The 19,827-nt window shown below is 38.8% G+C and overlaps 1 protein-coding gene across 2 annotated transcripts in view; it reads left to right on the top strand.

The window, feature by feature from the left end:
- The window catches only part of FUT9 (fucosyltransferase 9), an 87,806-nt gene extending 70,442 nt beyond the window's left edge, over positions 1-17,364 (top strand). For both annotated transcript variants that reach the window (XM_020783869.3, XM_020783954.3), the window contains exon 2: positions 14,291-17,364. In XM_020783869.3, the coding sequence (XP_020639528.1) occupies positions 14,291-15,375 (1,085 nt within the window). In that variant the 3' untranslated portion in view covers positions 15,376-17,364. The remainder of the gene's footprint in view (positions 1-14,290) is intronic.
- Positions 17,365-19,827: the final 2,463 nt, after the last annotated feature.

The following is a 19,827-nucleotide window of genomic DNA, read 5'->3' as shown; positions in this document are numbered from 1 at the left end:
AGTCGAAATAAAATTTGTAAAAATAAAAGCTTTGGGTGTTGCCAAATATAGTTTGCAAATAATCTATACAGTAAAAGATTGAGTATTCATGCAGTTGAAAACAAGTTGGACCTCTTAAAAGAATGCATTTAAGATTTTGGTTTTAAATTTCAGTGCCCTGCCTGTTTTGTATTGAGAGTTCAATGGCATGTTTTCTGAAAATATGAGTGGGTAATTTTTTGGACATACTGTTTTTTGTGTGTGTTTATTATAAACATACAGTAAGAATCATTTATAAGATTCAAATTACAGCATGCATCTTTTTGTGTATTGCGTTAGCATTCTGTAATCCACCTTTAGAACCAAAGATCCTCAAGATCTTCTAATAGTATTAAAGATATTTAAAAGTACACCACACTGGGAAGAATTTGTTTTAAAAGGTTTAAAAAGGTGGTGGCATAAAATCCTAAAAACAGCAGCAAAACACACCCCAAACAAAATAAAATAAAAACATAAGCCAGTCTTGTTTCTCTCATGTGGGAAACTCCTGCCTAAAGGTAGTAGCTGCGTTCTGTTTCAGTGACGTGCAAACACTGCTGGCAGGATGCGGCAGCTGCCAGCAGGCGGGGTAACCCCTTATTCTGCCCTTTCGCTTAGAGGTAGAGCACAAGATCAAAGAGTTATTTTAGCCAATCCTAGTTGCGATTAGGTAACTAGTATCCTATCTGTTTCTCCCATAACATATTATGTAATCATGCTAAGTTAATAAAAAGAGCCCTCAGGGTGTTGCCTTTAGGCTCTGCTGGTTCTGACATCCATCCTTGACTCCTTTGTTTTCTCTGTAAGGCAATTAGCTTTCATTTGTTCCATGATCACCCACACTCTCATTCCCAGAGTTTGTGACTGTAGGTTGTCCTAAAGCCAGATTTTGCAATTCAAATAACATGAAACTAACTGACCAACAACAGAAAACTAACCAACATACTGACTAAAATCCAAATTGTATAATCTGCAAAATAATCAGGTTCTTGCTTTTTACTAATAAAATAGTATTATTTATTTATTTATTTATTTATTTATTTATTTATTTATTTATTTATTTATTTATTTATTTTATTATTTTATTATTTTATTATTTTATTATTTTATTATTTTATTATTTTATTATTTTATTATTATTTATTTTATTTATATCCCGCCTATCTGGTCAATAGACCACTCTAGGCGGCTATCTTCAGAACGTGAATATGTATGTTTTAGAAAGCTTCAGCATTGGAGATTGATTGTAGCATATGGAGTAGATTGTAGTGCTTCATGAGAAAGGACCCTCAGTTCTTACATACAGCTTTTGTACCCCTTAAGAGCTTGAAGCCAGTAAGTACTTAATACCCTGTTTCCCCGAAAATAAAACCTAACCTGAAAATAAGCCCTAGTCTGATTTTTCAGGATGCTCATAAGCCCTACCCCTAAAATAAACCCCAGTCAGGTGAAACCCCACCCTCCACCATTGTGCAGCAACCAGAAGAAGATGACATGACTGTACAGTATTTAAATAAATATAGATTGTTGTACATGGAAAAAATAAAACATCCCCTGAAAATAAGCCCCAAAGTGTTTTTTGGAGCAAAAATTAATACAAGACCCTGTCTTATTTTTGGGGAAACACGGTAGGTGGTAGTTGAACTGGAGGGAAGGAAAGACAAATGGGTTTCTCAATCAGGCACATTCTTCACAGAAATAACACTGGACAGTGGTATTTCTGTGAAGCATTTCCTCCTTCCTATTTGAGCCTTATATGGCTTGGAGCATTACACAGATAATGAAATAAGGTAGGGTCACAGGCTCATGCTAAAGGTTGGAAGCTGTTCTCCATCACAGAAGAGCATGTACGTAGAATGTAAGAATATAGATACTTCCCTACAGATAGAATTATAATTCTGCCTGGAAATATCTGTTCATACTGGGGCACACCTGTATTGAAGATCTTCTACCTGCTTTTATTACTGTTCCACAGAGAAGCTAGTACTTTTCCATCAAGACTAAAATATAGCAGCAACATTTTGATTATGGTAAGTCAGCTCAATAGCTAAGTGTGACAAAGTAGTCATTTTTTCTTTCTTAAAATTTACCTTTCTTCCTTAGGTTGTTTCATAAGCCTCAAAGGAGCAACAAGAAAGTGCATCTGTGCCAAATCAAACATTAAGATATTTTGTACAATGTGTAGTATATGTGGAATGTTTTATAGAGAGTGGGGTTAAGTAGAAGGAAATTAATCCTGCTGAGAATTACCAACCCTGCAAGTCACTAATAGAAGTTCCTCTATCTCTCTTTAGATGTTTTGATTGTGAAAATCTTATTTTAATGAGGCAGGAATTCAGATTTCAGATTCAGGTCCCTCATTCTTTCATAAGCACAAGTCATGGTATTATAAAAATTACTCAAATTAGAATAGAATACAAAACTTTGGCTCTTGTGTGCCTGTGAGTTTAAAAGTAAAATGGGGTCACCCAAAATTAATGAGATTCAGGTATTCATGTGCTTTCTGATAGATCCTATAGTGCATCACTCTGCATTTTTAAGGCAGAGATTTGTTTCATTTTACTGTGGGTTGGCTATGAATATGTTATTCCATAAATGTGTCTTGATTATCACTTATTTGTGTATGAGGCACTGTTAGATGGATTCCATGTTACAATTGGGCATTATGCAAATTAACTCTAGATTCACATCTGCCTTTGCAATTTCGGATTTTTAAAAAAATTCCTTGCTGATTTAATATTTAATGACAAACCTTTTGTTGTTGTTGCATTGGAATAGAACAAAATTTAATTCAGAAATGGAAAACAACATTTAATAATAAATTTGTCCAGGTTAGATTTAATGGCAAACTATGATTCTGTGACACTATGATTAGAATTTACCATGTAGATTAAAAATGCAGATTATTTTTGAGAGGTGGGTTTGGTATCAGTTTTGTTAATTTAATGATTTCTGTTTTTCTTCATTATTATTATTATTATTATTATTATTATTATTATTATTATTATTATTATTATTATTATTATTGAGATAATAAATTTGTTGTTATTTAGTCGTTATGTCGTGTCCAATTCTTTGTGACCCCATGCACTGGTTCTTAACCTTGGGTTACTCAGGAGTTTTGGACTGCAACTCCCAGAAACCTTCACCACCTGCTATGCTGACTGGGGTTTCTGGGAGCTGCAGTTCAAAAGCATCTGAGTAACAAAGGTTAAGAACCACTGGACCAGAGTATGCCAGGACCTACTGTCTTCTACTGCCTCCCAGAGTTAGGTCAAATTCATGTTGGTAGTTTCGATGACACTGTCCATCCATCTTGTCCTCTGTCGTCCCCTTCTCCTCTTGCCTTCACACTTCCCCAGCATCAGGGTCTTTTCCAGGGAGATTTCTCTTCTCATGAGACGTCAAAAGTATTGAAGCCTCAGCTTCAGGATCTGTCCTTCCAGCGAGCACTCAGGATTGATTTCTTTTAGAATGGATAGGTTTGATCTCCTTGCAGTCGAGGGGACTCTCAAGAGTCTCCTCCAGCACCACAATTCAAAAGCATTAATTCTTCGGCGGTCAGCTTTCTTTATGGTCCAGCTCTCACTTCCATACATCAGGACAGGAAAAACCATAGCTTTGATTATGTGGACATTTTTTGGCAAAGTGATGTCTCTGCTTTTAAGATGCTGTCTAGGTTTGTCATCGCTTTCCTCCCAAGAAGCAGGCGTCTTTTGATTTTGTGGCTGCTGTCTCCATCTGCAGTGATCATGGAGCCCAAGAAGGTAAAATCTGTCACTGCCTCCATATCTTCCCCTTCTATTTGCCAGAAGGTGATGGGACCAGTGGTCATGATCTTAGTTTTTTTGATGTTGAGCTTCAGACCATTTTTTTTTTTTGCGCTCTCCTCTTTCACCCTCATTAAGAGGTTCTTTAATTCCTCCTCACTTTCTGCCAGAGTGGTATCATCTGCATATCTGAGCTTATTAATATTTCTTCTGGCAGTCTAAATTCCAGCTTGGGATTCCTCCAGTCCAGCCTTTCACATGATGTATTCTGCATATAACTTAAATAAACAGGGAAACAATATACAGCCTTTTCGTACTCCTTTCCCAATTTTGAACCAATCAGTTGTTCCATATCCAGTTCTAACTGTTGCTTCCTGACATATAGATTTCTCAGGAGATAGATGAGGTGGTCAGGCACTCCCATTTCTTTAAGAACTTGCCATAGTTTGCTGTGGTCAAAGGCTTCTGCGTAATCAACGAAGCAGAAATAGATGTTTTTCTGGAACTCTCTGCCTTTCTCCGTAATCCAGCGCATGTTAGCAATTTGGTCTCTAGTTCCCCTACGCATTCAAAATCCAGTTTGTACTTCTGGAAATTTTCAGTCCACATACTGCTGAAGCCTACCTTGGAGGATTTTGAGCATAACCTTCCTAGCGTGTGAAATGAATGCCATTGTACGGTAGTTGGAGCATTCTCCGATTTTCCTGAACAGATCTCTGGTTTTTCCCTTTCTATTATTTTCCTCTATTTCTTTGCACTGTTCATTTAAGAAGGCCCTCTTGTCTCTCCTTGCTATTCTTTGGAAGTCCGCATTCGGTTTTCTGTAACTTTCCCTATCTTCCTTGCATTTTGTTTCCCTTCTCTTCTCTGCTATTTATAAAGCCTCGTTGGACAGCCACTTTGTTTCTTGCATTTCCTTTTCTTTGGGATGGTTTTTGTTGCTGCCTCCTGTACAGCGTTATGAGCCTCCATCCATAGTTCTTCCGGCACTCTGTCCACCAAATCCAGTTCCTTAAATCTGTTCTTCACTTCCACTGTGTATTCATATAGGATTTGGTTTAGATTATACCTGATAGCCCAGTGGTTTTTTCTACTTTCTTCAGTTTAAGCTTGAATTTTGCTATAAGAAGCTGATGATCAGAGCCACTATCAGCTCCATGTCTTGTTTTTGCTAACTGTATAGAGCTTCTCCATCTTTGGCTGCAGAGAATATAATCATTCTGATTTTGGTATTGCCCATCTGGTGATGTCCATGTATAGAGTCACCTCTTGTGTTTGTTTGAAAAGAGTGTTTGTGATGATCAGCTCGTTCTCTTGACAAAACTCTATTAGCCTTTGCCCTGCTTCATTTTGAACTCCAAGGCCAAACTTACCTGTTGTTCCTTTTACCTCTTGACTCCCTACTTTAGCATTCCGATCCCCTAGAATGAGAACATCTTTCTTTGGTGTCAGTTCTAGAAGGTGTTATAAGTCTTCATAGAATTGGTCAATTTCAGCCTCTTCAGCATCAGTGGTTGGTGCCTAAACTTGGATTACTGTGATGTTGAAAGGTATGCCTTGGATTCGTATTGAAATCATTCTATCATTTTTGAGATTATATCCCAGTACACCTTTCCCTACTGTTTTATTGACTATGAGGGCTACTCCATTTCTTCTAAGGGATTCTTGCCCACAGCAGTAGATATGGTATTCGTCTGAATTGAATTCACCCATTCCCATCCATTTTAGTTCACCGACACCCAGGATGTCAATGTTTATTCTTGCCATCTCCTGTTTGACAGCATCCAGATTCCCAAGGTTCGTAGATCTTACATTCCAGGTTCATAGATCTTACATTCCAGGTTCCTATGCAGTATTTTTCTTTGCAGCATTGGACTTTCCTTTCACTTCCAGGCACGTCCACAGCTGAGCGTCCTTTCGGCTTTGGCCCAACCACTTCATTAGCTCTGGAGCTACTTGTACTTGTCCTCCACTCTTCCTCAATAGCATGTTGGATGCCTTTTGACTTGAGGGGCTCATCTTCCAGCATCATGTCTTTTAGCCTTTTGTTTTTGTCCATGGAGTTTTCTTGGCAAAGATACTGGAGTCGCTTGCCAGTTCCTGCTCCAGGTGGATCACGTCTAGTCAGAACTCTCCATAATGACCTGTCCATCTTGGGTGTCCCTGCATGGCATAGCCCATAGCTTCTATGAATTACTCAAGCCCCTTCGCCACAACAAGGCAGCAATCCGTGAAGGGGGAGATAATAAATATATTATCATTATTTCCTGTGATCCATTTGGAAATATATGTTCTTGTTGGAGAGCATCTACCATTCTTTGGTCCAATACAATCTAATCCCATTCAACTCAGTGAAAGCTAGGGTACTGATGTAAAAAGTTGTTTACCCCAGCAGTAATAACTAGTGAATTATCTAAGACTCATTCTTAGGACAGGTTCCTATTGATTTTTCTTTGTGGGACACTTTTTGTTTTTGGTGACAGAATCATCCTTTTCTCTAGCCGTCAATTGGCTTGGCTGATGTTTCTGGACTGGCCCATTAAAGAGAATAAGCCAAATTGAAGATGAAACTTAACTTGTCAATTTGAATTTTATTATATATTTCTGGATGCATAAATATTTTGTTATTTATGACTGAACAAGAACATGGAGTAGAAATGATGATTCTGCTAGGGTGAAATCAAAAAGATTTATGATATAGTCTGTGTAGCAATTTACCATATTTGTCATTTTTTTAGATTAATTCTTAGCTAGTGGATTAGAGAGGATTTCTGCTGGTCTGTTGCAGTAGATATTTTTGTAGTTAAACTCATCATCCCAAACCTGTTACAATCAAAATGTGTTGGGCTGCAACTCCCATCATCTCCAATTCATATGTAGGTTGTTGTGCTGTGTTTGTAGTTAAACAGGTCTGAAGAGCACCTGGCAGGAGAAGGATCATTCATCAGTGTGATGGCCATGAAAATTTGTCATTAACAGTTTGCAGCCATCAGAATTAGGATAGGGCAAAGAGGGTGATACAGGGAAACCAGGATAAAGATTATGGCAAAAATGTCAACAATCTAAAATCTCCCATTCAGAAAAAGAAGTATCATTGAATCTGCCACAGTTCACTCAATCTAGTACCATTTTTTTTTTCAATAACAGCCCTCTGGGACAGGAATGTGATAGCCCTCTGTTTTTCCTTGTTTCCAGATGTGTCGGATTTAGTTATCATAGCTACCAGCTGTTTATACAGCTATTCCACAAGGAGTAATTAATCTTTTACATCCTTTTATTAATAGTTGTAATTTATTAGCATTTTATTAATATTAATTAAGAATAAATATTAAAATAACGTAACAGTGAATCAGGATATGTGAAAACTATATTTCAACATCTGCTTCTCCTCTGTATTATAAAAATCTTTTGTCCATTTCCGCCAACCAAACAGTTAATTAATAGTGTATTTTCTGGTTGATATCATTTGAACTTGGGGGATAGCTAATAAAGATTGACTCCGAATTCAAGATGATTGGAGAACTGAGCCAACGCGGCAAAATGAGGTTGTGTTCATGTTTGTTGTTTTTTAAAAAAAGTAAAGTCCTGCACTTTGTTAGAAACAATGAGGTGAATGAATATAGGATAAGTGACAAGTGGCTCAGCATAACTACTTGTCAAAAGGTTCTGCCTGTCGTAGTAGACCACAGGTCAAACATGAGTCAGCTATGTGTGGTAACAACTAAAAAGGCCAATGTTATAATAGGCTGCATCAACAGAAGTACTGTATAATGTCAAAGGAACTAATAGTTACAATTTAGCCAGACCTCAACTGAATGTTGGTTCAGATTTGAACACCACAGTTTAAGATGAATATTGAGAAGCTGGAACATTTTCAGAGAAGGGTACCCAGGATGTAAAAGATCTGGAAATCAAGGCCTATGAGAGAATTGAGCATGTTTAGCCCAGAGAAGAGAAGAATGAGCAGTGACATGATAGCTATCTTTAAATATTTGGAGGAATGTCTATTTATTTATTATTTATTTATTTAATTTATACCCCGCCTATCTGGTCCACCAGACCACTCTAGGCGGCTTCCAATATAAGATCAAACAATGAACAGATATATAATAATACAACAACTACTACAATAAAGTAAGAAGTAAGAAAATAAAAAGAAAATCAGGAGTTGGCTGGAGGGAAGGCCTGAATGAATAGCCATGTTTTTAATTGGGTTTTAAAGATGCCCAGCGTAGGGGCCACGCGGATCTCCGGAGGGAGATTGTTCCGGAGGCGAGGAGCCACCGCCGAGAAGGCCCGGTTTCGTGTCTTCTCCTTCCGGGCTTCTCTCGGCGTCAGGCTCCTCAGCCTCACCTCCTGACTTGTGCGGGTGATCCGGGTAGACCTTGGTGGGAGTAGGCATTCTGTCAACTATCGAGGTCCTAAACCGTTTAGGGCCTTATAAGTAGGCATTAAAACTTTGAAGTTGACGCGGAAACAGATGGGTAGCCGATGCAAAGCGGCCAGGTTTGGAGAAATATGTTGGAATTTTCTCACTCCGGTAAGGAGTCTGGCCGCCGCATTCTGCACCACCTGAAGTTTCCGCATCAGCCTCAAAGGCAGCCCCACGTAGAGTGTGTTACAGTGGTCTAATCTTGAGATTACGAGCGCATGCACCAAGGTAGTGAGCACCCCCGCGTCAAGGTAGGGTCGCAGCCGGGCAATCCGCCAAAGATGGAAAAAGGCGGTGCGGACTACCAACGCCACCTGCGTTTCCATGGTGAGCGTCGAGTCCAGGTGTACCCCCAGGCTGCAAACCCCACTCTTAGCAGCCAGGATCACCCCCCCCAAAATGTGAGAGAGACACCCAGGCCACCAACCCCAGTGGCGTCCACCCTCAGAACTTCCGTCTTGTCCGGGTTCAGCCTCAGCCCATTTTCCTGCATCCACTGCAGTATGGCCCCCCAGGCAGCGCTGGAGGGACAGGACGGCATCACCTGCAGTTGGTGAAAAGGAGATGTAGAGCTGGGTGTCATCAGCATATTGATGACACAAAGCCCCACACCCCCTGATGACCCCACCCAATGGCCTCATATAGATGTTATGTGGGAAATAAAGCAGGTCAAGTAATGAATCTACGTTACAAGAGAGATATCAACTAAATAGTAGGAAAAACTTGAAATGAAAGAGACTGCCTTGGGATGTGGTGGGTTTTCTTTCATTGATGATTTTTAAATGGAGGATGACCACCTTCCAGAGTGGCTTTAGCAGTAAATTTCCTGCTTCTGAAGACAACTGGACCCTATAACCCTTGGGGCTTCTTCCAGCTCTACCATTCTTTTTATTTAGGCATCCTTCAGTCTCAACAGACTATGGTAATGTGCTTTGAATAGAGGTCTTGGAACAACGTCTAGTATGGCTGAGAAGGCCAATTCGAGTGACAAACCCTTCCACACTGAAGACAAATACAATCTGTCCCTTGTCCAGCTCCCTGATTTTGCTGGTTTCAGGACTGCTTCTTTGCCTCAGCCTGATGAACAAGTATCTCTTCAAATTGGGAGAGGCTATGCTGCACCATCTGCCTCCAGGCTGAACGCCCAGATGTCAAGATTTCCCATCTGTTGAGGTCCATTCCTAAGGCCTTCAGATCCCATTTGCAGATATCCTTGTATCACAGCTGTGGTCTCCCTCTGGGGCGATTTCCCTGCACTAATTCTCCATACAGGAGATCTTTTAGAATCCGACTGTCAGCCATTCTCATAACATGCCGAAGCCAATGTAGACATCACTGTTTCAGTATCTATCATTCTATGTGTCTATCAGTTCTGTGATTTTGCCATTCTATAACCCAGTGAGTATCATGGCTGTGGGGCGGGGGGGGGATCTTTTCACTCATAGTCCAGCTTTGCAGCTAGTATACCATACTGTTGTCTTCAGTTCTTTTCTTTCTTCTTAGAACAGCAATATAATTTGCAATAGTACTGAATGTTTATTTTAAGGTTGGAAAAAGGATACACACACACACACACAAAGACCAAACTATGTGCTATGTGCAAATGTTTATTAAGACACAATAGGATTATGTTCTTTAGTGAAATACTCAACCTTTCTTCTGTCCATAACCCTTTATATGGAGACTTTCTTTCCACTCTAGGTCCAGCTTTTATAAATGTATTTATCCCTACAAAACCTGTCACAAGCACTATAGTGGACTTCTGTACTCACTTCTGTACTCACTTTGCTGATCATCATTGAGATTTTCTCTTGGATTGCTGTTTGTAATTTGACCCACTGTTTCTGATTTAATAGCTCCAGAGAAACAGAGCAGGTAATCATGGCCTGAACTAATTTGTTGTTCATCAACCTACTCTTCTTGCTTTAGGCTAACTACATAACTGAACCAGTTTATCAGGTCAATAAGGAAAGTTAGAGCAAAACAAAGTTAATCTCTGCTCTACTCCCTCTGGGTAAAGCGGAACTGGTCAGTACAGTGAACATATGAAAATATATTCCAGTATATTTTAGGTGTGGAGTAAAGGGATATCCCCCACAACCAATACTGAATTAGTCTTTAGTAAGATCTGGACAGCTCAATGGTTTAGATTGGGAGTTTGATTCCCCACCATGCATCCTGCAAGTAGACCCATTCTGTGTGGCCATGGGCAAGCTGCCCAGTCCCAGGGTACCCCCAGAAGAAGGGAATAGTAAACTACTTCTGAGTATTCTCTACCTGGAAAACCCTGAAAACGATCACCATAAGTCAGAATTGACTTGCTGGCACATAATTATTATTAAGATCTTTCAGGAAGACTTCTTTTCACTGTAATTTGAAGTAGCCAAGAGTTTTCAAACAGTTTTTCTCTTGTTCTGTCTTCATCGAAGAAAAGAAAAATACATGTCTGATGTTTCAAATGGGGCAGAAGAGCCTTACAGAATTATGGTACATGGTGAAATAGCATTGTTCCCAGGGTCATTCCCTTCTAGGAATGTGGCCAAGGCAGCTTTGCTGACATTTGAAACAGTGACAAGACCGTTCTGGTTCCTTCATGAAACCAAATGGGCCGTCTCATATATCAAGGCAAGTTGCAAAGACAAGTTAATTTTCTCCAGGTAGTTTCATTGCAGACAAATGGTTCTGTGAAAGTAGGGACAGGAGATACTCAGCTGAGCATTACCTGCAGATGCTTGAATTGTGATTTGTGCACTGCAAAAATAAGAACTGTGGTGAAATAGGAGGCTTTGTGTTATTATTTAAAGAGCTCCTTGAAACAACTCCAGTTTAGTCAATCATTGCTCTGTTTCTGAATATATGTTCCTCTTATACTAATTCTGACCAGTCCCACAGATAATTAACTTCTGGTGAAAGTTAAAAAGAAAAAAAAGAAACAATATTTCTGAAATATTTGCTTCTTACCTGTAAGGTGAAATTGTGATAAAATAATGCTGAGTTGTTTATTTTGACTATGCTGAGCAATACTGATATCCACTAAAAATTTCGTCTGTATACTGAAACTGCTGAGTATAATGTGGGATGAATGAAAACATTTTAAAGCAGTAATGGAACCAAAACGATCCCCCCCCCCCTTTCGGATGAACCCGTTTGCTTGGATTGCATGTGAAAGTCAACCTGGACAAAAGGAAGCAGGAAGAGGTAACATTTTAATTAGGCACAGAGATCCATGGGGAGGGGAATGGTCCTGTCTACAGCCCCATTACCAGGATGGGGCAACTGATTCCAAATTGCAGCTGATGCTTGAGAATATTTGTGGAAGTTCCCTTTATCCATTTTACTGCCACTCAGATCCCTTGTGATTTGTTAGATCTCACCAGAAATGATGTTCGAATTAAACAAACAATATTCCTAACATTGAGTTTGTGGCCTTCCTGGCCTGTGTCTAGAGTGAAAACAGTGTACTTGTGCAGTTAATGTTGGATTTGTAGTTTGGGGGGCTGATTCGTAGTTTCAGATGTAATGTGCTCTCATGAAAACTATCATTCCAAGAATTCTTTGTGCAGAGGCAGGAGGAAGAGACAGGGAAACGTGCTAATGATGGGCAGTGGTACAGGTAGGATTTAGATGTCTGAATATTGCAGAGGAATGTTCCAATGAACACAGTAAAGCTTATGTCTCAATAGCATGTTAAGAGTGCACTGTGGCTGCTTAGTTCACACATAACCTGTAGATTTTTCTGAAGATGTTGTGTATTATTGTTGCAAAATATTTTGCAAACAAAATGCTTAGAAAAGAGTATGAACTTTTTACATTATTATACTAATTAAGATTTACCTAAAGCAATTACAACTGATTTTTGTTAGATGTGCACTAAACCCTTAATACATTGCCAGTGACTGTGACAGGAGCTAATAAAACAAAACTTTGGCATTCTGCCAAGTGGAAAAATGGTGGAAAAATGGTTATGTTCCCTAGCATTTTTATTATTATTACGGTATTATGCTATATGAACTTGAATACAAATTGAAGTTGAGAACTCCATAATTTTGCAGAGAAAATGTTGCTTGATCTTTTTATAATGTGTTTGCAGCTAGACTGATCTACTGGAGAGGAGAATCAAAATGTAATCATAACCAATCAAAAGGTTACAAAATGCTGATATTTTTAGACATCCTCAGATTAAGTGTCATACTACATAAACATGAGGGGGGAAAAGAGGTGTTTCAGAGCATTATAGAAAAACAGTATGGTCTGTGATTGTCAGAATGACAGAAAATGTAATTTCAGAATTGACTTCCTTTTCCTTCTCAGTATACGGTCTGTTACACATCATACCAAGCTGTAGATTCTGACAAGACACAGGAAAACAGTTTATACTAGCAGCTTCAGTAGTATTATAGTTGGTCCATTTTATCATTCTCTATCAAGTCAGAAAAATGAACAAGCGAGTCCTAGAGCCAAACTAGCCTGAACTATCTCTGAAGGCAAAAATTTTGAAAATGAGGCTGTCCTGTTTTGGGCACATTGTGAAAAGGCAGGATTCTCTGGAAAAGACAGCAATGCTGGGAAAGGTGGGAAGCTGCAGGAAAAGAGGAAGACCAAATAACAGATGGATTGACTTCCCAAAGGAAGCCAGAGGCTTGAGTTTACAAGAGCAAACAGGGCTGTTGAGGGCAGAACATTTTATAGCTCTCTAACTCCGTAGGGTCGACATAAATTGGAGGCAACTTGATATCATGTAACAACAACAAATTGAGTCAATTCACACTCCTTTATCTTTTTCCACAAACTTACACAAGATGGATGGTCTGCTCTCAAAGCCTGTTGCTACAAGATGAAAAAAGTACAGCTAAGTGCACTTGAAGATATTTGCAAAAACTGATTTCCTTCTCTCTGTACACAGATTTTGTGAGATTTCTTGAAGGTAATTGGAATAAAAGAGCCAAATATAGATGTGGATTCCATTGACAAAAATTCAAAGACAAGACATAGGTGAACATGAAAGAGTTCAGTCCTCCCTTTGCCAGCCCAGTTTTATCATATGTTTGTGAGATATGATTAGATTTTAAAATTGCCATCTATAAATCTGAATAATAAATGTGTTTCAGCACCAGGCTTCCATTTACAAAACTAGGAAAGAAAGAACAAACAAGCAAACCATGCAACTATGATGTGGTGAAATACATTGCTAGATGGAAGATAATATCAATTTCATTTTTGTACTGGCATTTCCCCCCCCCCCCCCAGGAAGATTTGGGTTAAGTATACAAAGATGATCTCATTAAACTACTCAGTAAGCTTTATGGCTGTGTAAAGATTTAATCTCACGTATCCCTAGACCTTATTTATTAAATCACCCTGACAGTCCATACAGATATCTTGATGCCCCTCTGTGTGGTCAGTGGCAGGGCAAAGCTTAAATAACGTCAAAGATTAATCTGCTAATCTGCCTTTGCATTGTAAATATTCTAGGCAAGAAAATGATGTTTTTGTGTCTTGTACACTGGCTAGACCTAAATGCATGTTCAGTAGCCATTCTTAAAGATTAAGAACCTTATAGATGCATTTTCTGCATCTGAGAAGACAATAAGCATCTTGTTATGTTTTTCTTGGAGCTACAGAGTAAACTCAGGTCCACTGCTCTCGAAAAGCAAGGGAAGATGAGCTTAATATTTCAGTTAAAATAATATGACTGAAGCTAACAAAAACATATTAAATAATTACAAAACAATGTTGTGATTCTATTTCTCCCAAAAAATTCAGTTTATCTACATTGCTCTTTAGGGTACTAGGAAAAAAATAGGGTTCTTCTCCACTATTGTCATGTATGGATGTGTCAGTAATATGTGGTAATGGATTAAAATCACCAGTAAAACTATGTAGAAATTTGTGGCTATAAAAATTAAGTCTCTATATAGGGTAGAAAGATGTCTAGAAAGAAAGGGTGTCTGAAGAAGTAGATTTTGATAGAAGGATATAAATGTTACTCCTCAGATATACTAATAGAGCTTTCACCATTAATTTAAAGATGATGATCTCTCTCTTCCTTTTTATCTTCTTTCCTTCACAGATCAAATTATGACATCATCATCGAAAGGAATTTTCCGACCATTTCTATTTATTTTTATTGTGCTGGGTTGTTTCATGGCATGTCTGCTTATTTATATCAAACCAACAAACAGCTGGATCTCTGGCCCTATCGAATCTGCCAGCTCAGTTCTAAAAATGAAGAACTTCTTCTCCACCAAAAGTGATTATGTGAATGAGACAACTGTTCTGATATGGGTCTGGCCATTTGGCCAGACTTTTGATCTGAAATTCTGCCCAACATTTAACATCCATGGGTGCCATCTGACTACTGATCGAACATTATATAACCGGTCCCATGCCGTTCTTATCCACCACAGAGATATCAGTTGGGATCTGACTAACTTACCTCAGCAACCTAGGCCACCATTTCAGAAGTGGATCTGGATGAACTTGGAATCGCCAACACACACTCCACAAAAGAGTGGAATTGAACATCTCTTCAATCTGACTCTCACTTATCGTCGTGATTCAGATATTCAGGTGCCTTATGGCTTCATGATGGTTAGCACAAACTCCTTTCTGTTTGAAATGCCAAATAAAGAAAGGCTGGTGTGTTGGGTGGTGAGTAACTGGAACCCTGAGCATGCCAGGGTCAAGTATTACAATGAACTGAGTAAATACATTGAAATTCATACTTACGGGCAAGCATTTGGAGACTACGTGAGTGATAAAAATCTGATCCCAACTATTTCCACTTGCAAGTTTTACCTTTCCTTTGAGAATTCTATCCACAAAGACTATATCACGGAGAAGCTTTACAATGCTTTTCTGGCTCTATCTGTGCCAGTTGTTCTGGGTCCTCCTAGAGAAAACTATGAAAACTACATTCCAGCTAATTCTTTCATACATGTGGATGATTTTCTCTCTCCAAGGGACCTTTCAGAATATCTTCTGATGCTTGACAAAAATGATAAACTGTATCTTAGCTACTTCAACTGGAGGAAGGATTTTTCTGTGCGCCTTCCTCGATTCTGGGAATCACATGCATGCCTTGCCTGTGACCATGTAAAAAGACACCAGGAATACAAGTCTGTGGGTAATTTAGAAAAATGGTTTTGGAATTAAACTTTTATCCCTCTTCCTTGCACTTTATATTGAAAATGCTGAAAAAGTCATTGTTTGAAGATGAAGGAAACTTTTCTGAATTAACGCATCACTTCATCATGTCTCTTCTTGGGAGCATGTTCAGTTTACACTGTCACTTCTTAAACTGGCACATTCATTCACTCCAAATCTAGAATTATTAACCCTTTCCACAGGAAGGTATCTGATCAGAATAACTGAATGATGTCACTTACACTGGCCATTCTCTTATTGCTTGAAGAGGTGGCTGTCTGTTTTCAGACTGTCATTTTATTTTATTTAGATACAACCTTGTGAAAGGAACTGAGAGTTGGCAACCTGGAACAATTACTTGACTATATTGATTAAAGCAATGGGCACTGTGAATATTTCTTGTTCTGTTTTAATCAGATGCTGCCCTAGGTGAAAGGTCTACAAAAAGCAAGTATTGTAGTATGGTACTTAGCAAAAACTGAGAGGTAACTCACATGGATGTGTTTTTAAAGATCTTTATGTGGCACAAAATGGCTGCACAAATTATTCCATTCTGAGCCATTGGCATGGGACCTTATTTATTTTGTTGGAAATCCTGCTGTATGAGTAGCTGGTTATATGCACTGAAGAGTAACATATTGTTTACCATTTATTTTTAAATACTTTATACCCATATTTGTAATGCATCTGTCACTGGCCAACATACAGCATAATGATGTTTACATGGACCAAGATAGCTTCCTCTGGGAGTGGGGAAAATAAGGAGGAGAAAGGCTTAAATTCAATATCTAATTCCTGATAGAGTAAACTCATTGAATCAGTGGCATTCACATAAGTATTGAGACACCATTCAGGAGTTAATTTAGTGGATATACTCTCATTGGTACAAACTATTAGATTTAGGCCTAAATATTTTCATTAATGCATATTATGTGATATAATATGCATATTATAATAATGCATATTATGTGATACACAGAGGAAAGTGCATTTTGTGATTTAACACCTACTTTATGAAACAGAGTTCCCGTATCCTGACCCTGAACTGCAGTATCATCTTCCATGTCATATTATAAATTAGTATTAAAGCTTTTTTCAGTTCGGAAATCAATTTACCATATAGCATGGAAGACCACTGCTGATGGGTAAAGCTCTGGAACAGCTCATGAAACTCCCATGGCCCTGAGGCCTATAGAACTTGGACCATTCTTCAGAATCCTGAACATATTTTTCTAACATTATTTGTAGACACAGGACCCTTGCAAATTTATGGATTTATCTTTTCCTAGGTAGGGTTATGTATGACTGGGAAAAGAAACATTTCCATACCCTTGGCAAAATGTTAAAATATATGTTTAAACAAATGTGTGGTCAAAATTAGTAACACACTGCAGTGTTGTTTCATACTGAAAGTTTCAGAAAATAGGCCTTCAGTGTCTACTTAAGTCTGGATCATGAAAACATGATCTATACCAAGCCATACTCTTGGTCCATCTAGCTTGGTGTTGTCTGCTGGCAGGGCATGGCCCTCCAGATTCTTAAATGTAGATGGGCTGCTATCTGATACTTTTTGAACTGGGACCTTCTGCATATAAAGCATGTGGTCTACTGCTGAGCGATGATCCCTCCCATAATCTGCAATCAAACTGCTGTTGAATAGAAAAAAAAACTATTTTTCAATCAAATGTACTTAATCTGTCAGATCTAATGCCTTGCAAGTAATAAGAAATCACATAATCAAGATGCAATTTTATACTTGGAAGGAAAGCCTGTTTAACTCAATGGGACTTTCTAGCAGACATACGTATATAGGATTGAGGGATATAGAATTAAGAGACAGCACTGAAATGTTTATTGGTAGGGTGGAGGGGGCTTTTGAAATATGCTGGGTAAGGTTATTTAAGCTGCCATTGTCGTAAGTCCACAGAATACAATTTATAAACTGTAAAATTAATGAATCATCATGAAACAGAGGTTTTAAACATCTAAAGATACAAATGTTTTGTATTGATTTATGTTTTAAAAGGGATACAAGACCACAGTGAAGAAGTAGCACAGCAGAAATCTGCAGCTGTTCCATCAATTGTGTTGATACCTACCTGGGGAAAAAACTGGGGGGAAAAGCTGGGGAGGGGGGATAAAGGACTGGGACAGTGACCAGATGATTGTCGGTACCATCAGTGGTGCCAGTACTTACAACACTTATACAATTTGGAAGCTGATTGATGACAGATGTGGAGCTCCTTGCTTTCTGTGCTTTCAGTTCCAAGACGGGTGGTCATTGAGCAGAAACCTGTTGAATGACTGGTAGACTGTGGGCACAAAGGACATTCGGAGTCAAGATGCAGTTTTCTGCAATTTGTCAAAAGATAAAGCAGGGTGACTTCAATGCATTGAGATATTGCTATATGTTCAAGGTATGTATTTTTGGAATGCATTTAAGAGACGCATTCATCTTTTTATTTCAAAGCTCCCCCCCCCCCAGTGGTTCATTACTTTGTGGCTTGATCCAGTCATGTCTTCTGCAAATGATTAATTTGGATTCTGTTTTAACACCACATAAAGGCAATGGAAAAGAACAGCTTATCCAGACAGTGCAGGCAGGTGGTCAGAAGAGGTGTGGATTCAAGTAAAATCCTTCTCTTTTTCCTCATTTCTCTGAAGCCAACAGTAAAGGACTCTTGTTTTTCTTTAAACATGCAGTTTGCTAAACAGAAATAATGGGTCTTGAAATAAGCCAGTTTCCTTTAAATATCATTTAATCTAAGCAGTATTCAATCACTGAAGACATGAAATGAAAAGCTGAATAAAGTGCTATGAGGAGTTCCAGTTGAGTACTATTTACTGTAAAGTACTGCACACATTTTACAACTTGGGAGATTTTATACTGGTGAAATCTAAACAGAACATAACGTAATAAGCTTCCAAACTTAAAAACAAATCAGTTTTTTTTAATCTTTTCTGTTTCATTTTGCTTTTTGGTTGCTGTTTTGTGCACAAAATTTGGGTTTGGGGCTTTTAAATCTCCGGGCTCATATCTGCTGCTTATTTTGGAGTGGGCTGGTGCAGGCTAAATAAAGTCAGGTATTCTCAAATTTAAATTGCATATTGGAGTTCAGACAACCCTATTTGGTCTGGCTCCTTCCATCTGAATTTCCACTATCATGAAGTAGCTTAATAAGTGAGCCACTTCAGGATATCAACAAATTGAGCACTTCCTCTGTTCCTCAGCAGAGTGATAGAAGCGACTTTCCCCCCTCCCCCCAGCCTTCAGTGATCCATTGTTTCACCTATAAAGAAATTTAAAATTATATTTTCTTTACTGTGTCTTAAAGAACCAGCTGAGAAACTGTCCACGGTTAAATCCATTGATTCAGCTACAAGCACTTTCTCAACCAGCCCTTCAGACAAGGCAAAGAAAATAATTTTAAAACATTTCTTTATAGGTGATGTAGTGCATCAGCAATGATATACCAGAGGCTGGGGGGGATTCACTTCCCCTCCCCCCCCAACTGAGGAGTGAAGAAAGTGTTAAGTTTGTCAATATCTTGAAATAGCTCACTTATTAAGTCACTTCACAGTATCAGAAATTCAAAATGAAAGGAACCTTGACAGCTGGAAGGCTTGCTTTTGGCCCAATCCCAGCAATCACATATGCTAGAAATGGAGCAAACCAGAGTGATCCTATTCACACCCAAAAAGTTGAAGCCCCTGACAGGATCTGAGAAAGATGTGGGAAGGGAAGCTCAGGACAGTTTGGTTCACTCCTGTGATTATATCATTTGATCGCCAGGGGAAAAAAAAAGCAAATCAATTTCTCCTCGTGGTGGATTAAATAGCAGAATGAATGCCCGATTGCCCTCTCAGCAGAAATCAAGCTTTATCATCAGATTTTTCTGTAGAATGTGGTTGCTGAGGTTAAGTGTTTGTAAATCATTTTCTGCCAATACCTGTTCAAGTATTTGCCTCTCATTAGATTAGCAATCTGGAATGGAGAGGAAGTCTACGCCTGCTAGTCCCACCCACCAATGGCATATACATATACATATATATAAATTTTATTTCTTAAAGGAAATTCTGAATTCCCAAAGTTCACCAGCTTTTGCATTATGAAACTAAACAGGAAAGTGGGGGAGATAATACGTATAATGGAAAACTAGTCTTTCAAAAATGTTTTTTTTATCAAAAATGGAAAACTACACCTTGGATTCCAAAGTGTCTGCTAAAAACAGAAAGGCACTTTTCCTTGGGGTGGGGGGTGGGGTTTCCACAAACATTCTTTGCACCTGCAGTCCCCTGTGCCATAATCGACAGCATTCAGCCTTCCGTTCCTGGTGAGGCACGTGCTGTGTTGCTGCAGTAGACAGAATTGGGGGGTGGGTGGGGAGGGGGAAGAGCTCCCAAATGTCTGTTCATTCTAATTTCTTGAGACCAGTTCTGTGCGTGTGTAGGGCGCACATG

The sequence above is a fragment of the Pogona vitticeps genome, chromosome 1 (genome assembly GCF_051106095.1).
Source record: "Pogona vitticeps strain Pit_001003342236 chromosome 1, PviZW2.1, whole genome shotgun sequence".
NCBI classification, from domain to species: Eukaryota; Metazoa; Chordata; class Lepidosauria; order Squamata; family Agamidae; genus Pogona; species Pogona vitticeps.
This window is presented reverse-complemented; position numbering and strand designations above follow the sequence as displayed.